The sequence below is a fragment of the Triticum urartu genome, chromosome 2, assembly GCF_003073215.2.
Source record: "Triticum urartu cultivar G1812 chromosome 2, Tu2.1, whole genome shotgun sequence".
In the NCBI taxonomy this organism is placed as follows: Eukaryota; Viridiplantae; Streptophyta; class Magnoliopsida; order Poales; family Poaceae; genus Triticum; species Triticum urartu.
This window is the reverse complement of record NC_053023.1, coordinates 119,935,049-119,945,013: the sequence shown is the minus strand read 5'-3', so window position 1 is coordinate 119,945,013 and position 9,965 is coordinate 119,935,049. Positions and strand designations below refer to the sequence as shown.

The following is a 9,965-nucleotide window of genomic DNA, read 5'->3' as shown; positions in this document are numbered from 1 at the left end:
CTCCATGTTAGGGTCAGAACTCTTCTTAGCTCCGGTAACAGCCTGAATCGCTGAAATGAAGTGCGGCTTTGTTTGCTCTAGAATGAGGAAGAGCTCTGGATTGATCGGGCAGCTGGATGGCGAAAGTTGTGCAGGCATCGCTGCGAAGCTAAGTTCCTTGTGCAGAAGACCAGATGCTAAGAGTATCTCGTAGATATACTGGTGATCTTTGGAGTTTGCAGCTTCATCGTTCATCGATTGCAATTGTTCAAGTTTCTGAATGAGCGCCTCCAGGTTTTCTGGTTTGATCTGGCTGACTTCACTGCTCGTCTTCGACTGCGGCGTGTCCGGCAGGCTGTTTGAATTCCAGCATTCGTCTGAGGTATGCGTCTCGCCATCTGAACAATCAGAAAAAGGATGTACACATATTAAGGAACCAATGCTTGACACAACCACAGAAAAAAATAATGTACCAGACAGAAATACTGAATCTGCTACAGACAGTTAAACTGAAACAGACATGTACATGGATCAGACTGGAGATATGAATTCACTGTACTGCTCTGTCTACATGATTCACTGAACCACACACACTAGGTGCATCTATAAAGGGGACACTGGTGGGCACATCTACACTAGCAATGCATAGACACCAGAGGACATGCATCATGCTGCTGCATGAGCGAGTGCAACATGTGGGGCTTGCGAAAATAGCACTGTTCAGCACCAGCACATCAGATGCAACTATCAATATGATGTGGTTCCTCCCCCTCCCACTCCCACTCGCAGGACCACGAGCTGCCTCTGGTAGCCTTAAATGCAGATTATCTGTCACTAGCGGCATTGGTATGCTTACAGCTAACTATGTTTGTCCTTTGCATAGCACTGTGTGCTTCTGAATTGAATGGGACCAAATAGTAGGACCTATTATGCCATTGATCTTACAGCTGGTGGCTATCGATTATTACTAACAAATTGGTGGTTTATCTATTATATGTCATTGCAAATGAATATGCAGGAAAAATGCTAGATCAACTTCTCACCTTTGAATGAATCTGAGATACTTTTATGGTAGAAGGATGTGTCGAGGACCGACACGGGGCTCAGGGCGTTCTCCAGTGAATGGATCTTGTGATCTGAACCCAGGATTGAAGAAGGGCTCTGAAGAAAATGAGAAGTTCCGTTAGTTAGTGTTAACAATGAGCATATGAAGAAAAAAATACTTAGAGCTGGCTGGTTTCTTTCATACTATATGATTATATATCTATTTATCTGTACCTTTTGGCTCGGTGTTTTTGGGTCGACGAATGATGATCTGGCAACCAGAGGACTTTGACAATCCATTATACTGACGTCAATCTGCTTCGCCAAGCTGATCCTTCTTCCTGGACTCTGCGAGGCCTCATTGTCACGGTTGCTCCTCACTTGAGAAGGCTTTGATCTTGTTCTTCCTCTTGGGGATGCTGCTTCATTTGACTTCTTGCTTGGAGACTTTGGTGAGACCGGGGGACGAGACCGCCTCTCCGACTCTGCCTTCCTCTGCACTAACCTGGGGCTTGATGACCCTGTAGGCCTTGGCGAGCTCGCTCTGCTGGCAGGTTCGTCAGACTTGGATTGAGCCCTTGCAACGCGAGAATGGATCTTCTCATTTGTGCTGGCTTCGCTCTTGTCAGTGAAGGATGAATCTCTGGGCTGCAGCTTCCTGAGGCCTCTCAGCCCTGCAAGGGGAGCAACTGAGACCCCAGGCTTCTCGGTGGTTCTTGATGACTTCATGACTACAATGGGAGACTGGAAGCTTCTGGAACTGGTGGTGGCTGAATCCTCTTCTTGGCTCTGAGAAGCCACTGATGCGGCATCACCATCGTTGTTCTGGTGCTTAGCATCCTTTGCATGGAACACACCCAGAATTCTGAGAGCTCTGAAGTCTTTGTTGCACTCCGAGAACTCGAGCCCACCAAGCCTTCTCTCTATATCGGCATAGAGAGATGGGGTTCTTGGCCTCACCTCAGCGTCTCGGCATTGTGAAGCCTTGCTGTTGGTGACGCTGACGCCTCTCTCCTGCTGCCTCCAGGGAGCCGCTTCAGTGAGAATTCTTGGAGGAGGTCTTGTTTTCAGTGCTGAAGGCTCGTTTTTCGGCAGGGAACCACACGCATCCTGGCAATCTCTCCTGGGCGAACGCGATGGACGCTCGCTCCGTGTGGCTTGTGCTGCTGTTCTTGGTGATCTTGCAGGCTCGTAGCTATCAGCGACCAGCATCCCCATAGCATCTGGTGCTTCTTCCAACCCCATGAGCTTGGCGATGACACTGTTGGAACGCCTGTGGCCCGGGGAGTCTTGAGGCTTCAGAGTGTCCAGGAGAGAGTCATCGGTTCTCCTGTAACTGCAGCTCTTCAGACGTGAACTTGGGCTCAGAGACTCTTTCCTGCTGTCCAAGGACAGCCTAGGAAGCTCTTTGGCCCTTGTGGAAGAAGGCTTCTTGGCTTCTTGGGTTTCAGCCGGCCGCAGGAGCCGCCGGTCGTCGCATGAGAAGCGCGACTGCTCCGGGAAACGCCTGCTGGACTCGACGACGTTTGCGGGGACGGCCTTGGTGGTCCTGTCGATGCTGATGACGTAGGTTCCGTCCATCGATTTGGAGAGCAGCAATGGCCTTGGCGAGTCCTTGTACTGCGCGTTCCTTCTTGCTCCATTCGCTGTGGTCATGACAGTTAACCCTCCCGAGTCCCGGTTGATGGAGTCCTTGACGATGTCTCTGAAACCGACGTTCGGCTGTGCGGTCTTGGTGTCCATGTCAGCGCCCTGCAGACTTGGTGAGCTCTTCGGTGGCCTCTGCGGAAAGAGTTCTTCGTTGATGTACGGTAGCTCCTGTTGAGCTGATTTGCTGCCGTCGATCGACGAGAAAGAGGAGCATGAAGAGGAAGAACAAGAAGCTCTTGATGACTCTATTGAGAGGCTACTGTTCTCGGTCATGCTTTTGCTGAGTGTTTTCTCCTGCAAAATAAACCGAAAGGTCAGGTCCTCTCCTTGGTTTTCCTGCCAATAAAATTAAGTTGATTTACTCCAGATTGGGGAATCACCAGAATGATTTTGGGGGTACTTGAGCTCTGCACTGGAACAATGCTGCTGCTTTCTGGTGGAGTACGGCCTGGACAAAAATGAAAGGACATTAGAATAGTGGTCTAAATTTTAAAACAGAGAAAACAGAGCACTTTATGATCCTATCATGGTAATAATAATAAAATGGATGGATTTGTGATGGGATAAAAGGTGATGCCTTTTTGTTTCTATTCACCATTATTGTAACATGAGAAGAAAAAATATACTCAGCTGTTAACCTGTCATCTTTGATTAATCTACCATCTCAAGAATGTTTTCTTAAATCAAAAGTTCAGCTGTCCTCTTCAGTTCCATTAGAAAAGAAATTCAGTAATCAACTGTTGGGCTGTCCTCTTCACTGAAAATAGTAATGCTACTTCTGGATACAATAACACACATAATCGCCTGTCACCATGTCAATGCCCGGCTCATATAGTGCTAAAAGTGGTTAGGCGCTGTCACTGAACATTCTTATTTCTAATGAAACGCTTTTGAGATCAGACCCATCAGATTCTTCTTTGCTGTTTATGTACTGCTGCAGCTCTAGATGTTCTCCTTGCAGTTCTAGCAGCAAACTTTTGAGCTTTGGCCTTTTGTCTCTTGTCAGCAAAAATGCTTGAAATAAAATCAGGATTTTAGAAACTTGTTTTCCGACCTAAACTTTGGGAATCTACCGTGCTTTTTGCAAGAAAGAAAGTTTCTACCATTGTCGTACCGTTTTATTTACTAACCATTTTGGTTGTTGTTTTTTTCTGAACCTATCAACAACTGTCCATGTTACCCAACTCTGGATGGCAGTCTGAAAGGACTTGTGTTCAGCGAACACAGCAAGCAATCTCTCTGACAAAGGAAAAACCACTTGATGGCTTTCTGGCATCTGGTCAACGATGGCAGAACGAGTTGCAGCGCGCGATTCAGAGAGCGATTAAAAAGCCGGAGACTATCCGCTAATTAAACCGAAGATGATGAAACCGTAAGCAAGAAGAAGATTACGCCAGAGCTCGATGGCAGTGTGAATGTGAATGGAATGGACACAAGGTGGCAGGAAAGCCAACGATGGAGATGGTGAGGTAGGTGCCGGGGTTACCTGCGGGCAGTCTCTTCTGCTGCGGCTGCCGCCCGCCGGAGCCGGCACCGGCGCCGGCGCCGGCGCGACGCGCGGTGAGCATCCGCTGGCGGTCGAAGATCTGGAATATGCCGGCCATGCAGCCCATCTGGCGGCGGTCGAACTCCGGCATGTCGTCGGCCAAGGCGTTGAGCACCCTCCTCGCCGCCGGCATCCCCCGACGCTTCCAAACCGATCAAACGCCGGCCCAAACGAGACGGCCGCCGCACATTCACCGCTCACAGCAGGCCACACGCACGCTCACCGTGCGGCAGCGGCACCCTGCCGGAGATAGCAAAAGCAGGAGAAGGTTCTGAAACCAGCAGGAGAAGAAGAGGCAGCGGTGTGTGGATGGATGCAGGTGCAGATATAGAAGTGTTGCAGGCTCTTGGGATGGGCGTTGTGAGTTCGGCGGAGGAATGTTACTACTTATGATGATGATTGCGGCGTCACTCGCTCATAGATAGAACATGCAGAGGCTGGCTCGGTTCTCGTGACCTGGTGAGGGGAGAGGACGGGTTGGATGGATGGAGGGAAGAGGGAGCGAGGGGGGGCTCGGGGATTTTAAGAGGGAGGCGCGTGAAATAAGAGAGGGAAGGGCCGAGGAGGGAGGGGGTGGGGGGCATGGGGTGCTGGGGTGGGTCAAGCCGTGTCTCTGGTCCTGCGCGCGCGCGCGCGTCCATCACAAGCCCATGTGCGCGCTGATCATTGCGGGTGCCCGGGCGCGCGCACCGGTGCGCGCGAGCCGGTTCCGCCGGCATGTGATCTGTGTCAGTCCGCACAGGAGTTTTCGTCGAGCCGGAGACGGAGCCGGAGCACGACGCCGGCCGGCCAGCCGCGGCCGGCGGGGCGGCGTTAAATGCCCGTGACGACGCGGGCGCCGGGCCAGAGCGTACGTGCAACCACCGGCACGCGCGCGCCGACCGTGTACCGTGCCTGGCTCCGGGCGCTGGACACGCAACGTACGTGGCGTACTCCCCATTGGGTGATGTCGTTAGGTTCCTGCTGGCTGGCTGGCCTCGATGGATAGGATAGAACGGGTGGATCGACAGCTCACCGGTGGGGCGTGGCCGGTCGGCCGTGCCGCGCTGCGCTGCCAAACCACGGCGAGGGATGACGGGAGAACGACGGGCCGGCCCCCCGCGGGCACGACCTCTGCCTGGCGCCTGCTCCCATACGTATACGTACGTCAGTGCGACTGGGATACGTACACGCATACGTACGTACGGCCGCCATACGATATACCCCAGGTCTGGCCGGATCCGCAAGTGCGTGCGTACGTGACAGTGACCCCGTGTATTTACCCCAAGAGGTAAATCCTCTCCGCGCTTTTGGCGTGACGATGCATGACGGGGAGGGAGGCAGGAGGAACCTGTGCGGTGCACCAGCGTACTTACTTCTCCGTGCACGCACGCACGCACGCACGCTCTGTGGACGTGGATCCATCGGCAGATGTATGTCACGGTGAATCGGTGATCGCTTTTACTGCCGCCTGCGCCTGGGGCCCCTGGGCCTGGACTCCTGCATGGCTGGGTTAAAAGCTCTGCCTTTGGCGAAACTCTCGGTTCCCGCCATCCAACAAAGAGGAGGAGATCTGAAGATGGATGGATGGATGGATGTATTCGAAAGCGTGTTTGGACAGGGCAGTTATTACGAGGCGGCATGTACGTACGGCCAGCTAATGGAGTTTAATGCGCTTTCAACGAAAAGGCTCGCTCCAAATTCGAGTGACACGGTGTTAGTAGTGATGCAGTGTCGCTAGCTGATCGTTTGCTGGAGCGTGGGGAACGGCTTCGAGCCTACTAGCTAACACGAGGTAGGTTCATTAACCTCGCATCGGTGCCGAGATACTCTCACAGTGATAAGGTGTTTTTCTAGGTTTTGTTAGGGTTTGTATCGTGCTCAGAGACGAGGCGGTGATGACTCTATGTAGATGGATTAAGGTTCTCCCCGTCTAGCCCTTATTCCGGCGGTGCTTCTTGCATTGTTGGAGGGCGTGTGGAGGTTTGTCTCCGGCGGATCTTGTGGTATTCGTTTAGCGGTTGTCTTCGATGGATCCATATGAATCCGGTCTTCATTCGTCAATGGTCATGTGTCTATTTGTTGGATCCTTTCGACTTACGCTTCTCTTCATCAACGGCGATTGCGGTTTTGGTGTGCTGATCCCGTAGCGCATTAGCACGGCGACTTCCCGATTGTCTACTGCAATAAGGTTTGTCCTGCTTCAGTGTGAGAGGCGCACTGCAGTGCTTGTGGTCGTTGTTAAGTGGTCTACGGACCTGAATGTAATTTTTTACTTCTGTTGTTCTTTGTACTACCTTGACAGTTGATGAAAACTAGATCGAAAGATTTTTGAAAAAAAAAGAAAGGTGTTACACAGGCGTTACTGCTCAATCGAGCTTGTGTAATCGACCAGTAATATAGCACGCCACCCGTCGTCCACCGATTTAGGCCAATCAAGAAGAAGCATGGCTGCAACAGCGAGCACTCTCATGCATGGCGCTGCGGACTGCGGTGGTCCTCCGTGTGTCGCCGCCACACACACACACACAATGCAAGTCCCAACGCCAAGATCCACCAATCCAGACGCGCGCAGGCGCCCGCGCGCGGGAGCCGGGTAGACGACGACGCGAGGGATTCAGCCGGGACGCGCGCAAGCGGCACCACACCGTCCCGGTCTGCTAGCTTGCTGCTGTCGCCATGGGCCATGGCGTATACCAGTAACTTTCTGCGGCAGCAAACTACAACAGTACAGTAACTACCTCTGCCAGTAGTAGAGCGTTCGTTGATTTCTTCCCTGCAAACTCAAGCAAGCAAGCTAGTTTGTACTCCCTCCGTTCGGAATTATTTGTCTCGGAAATAGATGTATTTAGAACTAAAATGCGTCTAGATACATCCATTTCTACGATAAGTAATTCTGAACGGAGGAAGTATGTGTGTGTGCCGCGGTAGTTGTCTCTGCATGCACCGCCGGCGCCCAGCTCAGAGGAGGGAGGGAGGAGCAGCAAACAAAAACGCAAGCTAGAGAACATGCGCATTGAGGCGCCGGTCGGTGGGGCCCCGGGACCAGTGTAGGTGGATCTGGGAGCACCATGGGCTGCGGCTCTGCTGCTTGCTAGTACTAGTAGTTGTGTGCTCCGGGAGTTGGACCAGCCAGTAGCTAGCCTAGCTTTGCTCTGCTCGCCGCTCCATGATCGGTAATCTTCTCTACTCTCTTATCCTCATGGTAAACTAGTGCCAAGGAAAAGCTGTGCTCAAGCCAGGTGGGTCGCCAAAATGATTAGCTTGCATAACTATGAAACATGGGTTAGTAAAACAAGCCAGTCCTAGGTTTGCACTATGAGCAACCATTTGGCAGGTAAAAAGCAAAAAAAAAATGCGTGGGAAGAGTTAAAACGTACTAAAACTGAACAAAAAATGCATGTTAGATGACCAAGAAGAAAGTCCCGGTTGCCGAATTTGAAAAGATTCCCATCCAGGAGGCACTGGGATTTCAAAACTGTGGAAGTCAATGGTGGTGTGGCCTTGTTTAATGAGGTGGAGGAATCTCGCCGTATTAAAGACGTTCGTTTGTTCGTTAGATTTCCCGCCAGCTATGCTTTCGGGTCCTACTACGTGTGAAGGAAAGTGGGCAACGTCTCTCTTCCTTCCCGCCAATTCTATTATAATTTCTACGCCAAATTTATATGCTTAGAAAGGAAGAGAAAATAAAGGGTATTTATGAACATAGGTATGATTGTACTCAAGGGCACCTGTTATATTTTTTTCTAAACTTACTCAAGGACACCTGATATAATCCTAGAAAAAGTGAAGGATAAGTTCGTGCTGAACTAACAATGTGCTGGTCGGTCAGCGGCGAATAATCAACATGCATGCATCTGGCGGCACCTCGTCCGTCCAACTGGATCCCAAGCTCCTCCCAACAGCTAGCTGAAGGCGACGAGCGAGCCCGCTCCGAAAACCTGCTTGGAAACCGGTCAGAGAAACACGCGCGAGCACAGGGTGTGGACTCTGCAACTGCAACGATACCCGGCCGGCCGGCGACGCATGGAGCCGTTGCAAAAGTCTCTTCTCCTCTTGGTGCGAAGCGACCGTGTATGGTGGGCTGCAGGCAGGCGCCCAACATGGAGAGCGACGCCGACGATGGTGCTGCTCCGCCCTTACTCCGGGACGAGTAATGGAAGCCTCCTCCTCCTGCCGTGTCACGTCCCCGGCTTGCGGGTTGCTTTCCGGGCTGGGCAGCGTCGCTAGCGCCGCAGCTGGCCGGATTCCTTCTCCCTTGCATGAACCTGTAGCGATCATGATCCATCCGTCCTTGCATGCATGTTACTGGTACGTACCGTTGTCGATCACCGCGAGTGCTCTCGGGAGAGTCGCGGTCACTTTCCGCGGCACTGTCGGGAGTGTGAGGATGCATGCGTGCTTGCTTGCTCCAACGCAGTAAATCTTTCCCTTTCTTTCATTTCATCTACACACGAAATGCATATGCTCTGCGTAGCACCGGAATAGTAGCGCCTAGCTAACGTACTACGTGTGGCTGCTTTTGTGTGCTTGTAGGATGTAGGTTCTACCACCCCGCAAAAAAAAAGGATGTAGGTTCTACCTTCTACGTCAGCGGCATGGGGAGAAGAAAAGCCAGTAGAGGTGTAGGGGTTTCTTGGTTTTGGTTTTGGAAGGACGTGCGGAGTGGAGTGAAAGCGTGCACGCGTGCAGCAAAGTATGTGCGCGCGCGCGGCGGTACAATTTTGACAGGTACACGATCATGCATGCGTTTGGTGAGCTTTCAATTGCTACCATCGCTGGTTGATGGGTCTCGTGTAATATTTACATGTACTTTTTTTTAAATATGCATGAGTCCATTCGGTGTATACAAGACACAGTGTATTCATTCATCTGTATGGTCAAAGTGATACTTTGAAAGGAGTGTATCCACACGCACACAAAAACCCTATGGAGTATATTCACCCATAGAACCCTACAGATTATATATAGACCCCATCATGGAAAGGAAGAAGTCAATCAAGTGATGCAAGAACCAGGAATTGAAGGGGCGTGCCAAATGACCATGACTGTTAACCTAACAATAGCAAAGCGACCCATGCAATGCATGTGACGGTCGATATTCCTACGTTGAGTTTTGGAAGTGTTTATGTCTCGGTCGACTAATTCATGGGTTGTTTTCTGAATCTGTACAATGTTAATCTAAAATAATGTTTACAAAAGTTTTTGAATTTTGTTCATCTCGTAAAAAAATATAATGGTATCTCAGTTGACCGAGAATTAACTGATTCTAGGTTGATTTCCAAATATGTTCATGGCAATCTGGAAGATGCTCCACCATATTGTAATTATGTATTCATCTAGCGCAAAAGTTGCGGCGTTTGTTTCGAAAGTGGAAAAAACAGAAATCTTGCACATATCTCAATGCAAGATCAACGGTCCTCTGTGTTGATTGTAATAAGTTGTGCATTTCATCATATAAGTAATTGTCGCAAGCATTATATATGTGATTAAATTAGTAATAGGATCCTCGCACCCCAAAACACTACCAGTATCTAAACTTATGTGTCGATCATATCGTGTACTCCCTCCGTTTCAAATTACTCGCCGTGGTTTTGAAACGGATGGAGTACATGTGAACGGGTAGCAACTTGTTCTTTTCTGCAAATATGTTTCCCGATCAACCGTAACTACTGTCATTGAGTTCTAATCATTACTGGCAGCAGTCAAGTGTAATCCTCTATGTTCCTTCAACAGAAAACAAAGGCAACGAAAAGATTGCCATGAC

At 50.5% G+C, this 9,965-nt stretch overlaps 1 protein-coding gene across 1 annotated transcript; it reads right to left on the bottom strand.

The window, feature by feature from the left end:
* On the bottom strand, positions 1 to 4,740 carry LOC125535348 (protein LONGIFOLIA 1-like; the record flags this gene model as incomplete). The annotated part of the gene is made up of 5 exons (XM_048698400.1): positions 4,160 to 4,740; positions 3,054 to 3,121; positions 1,258 to 2,967; positions 1,023 to 1,140; positions 1 to 377 (listed from the first exon to the last, which is right to left on the bottom strand). Coding segments are annotated over exons 1-5 (2,466 nt in total), but the record flags the coding sequence as incomplete, so codon positions are not given.
* Between the last annotated feature and the right edge of the window lie 5,225 nt (positions 4,741 to 9,965).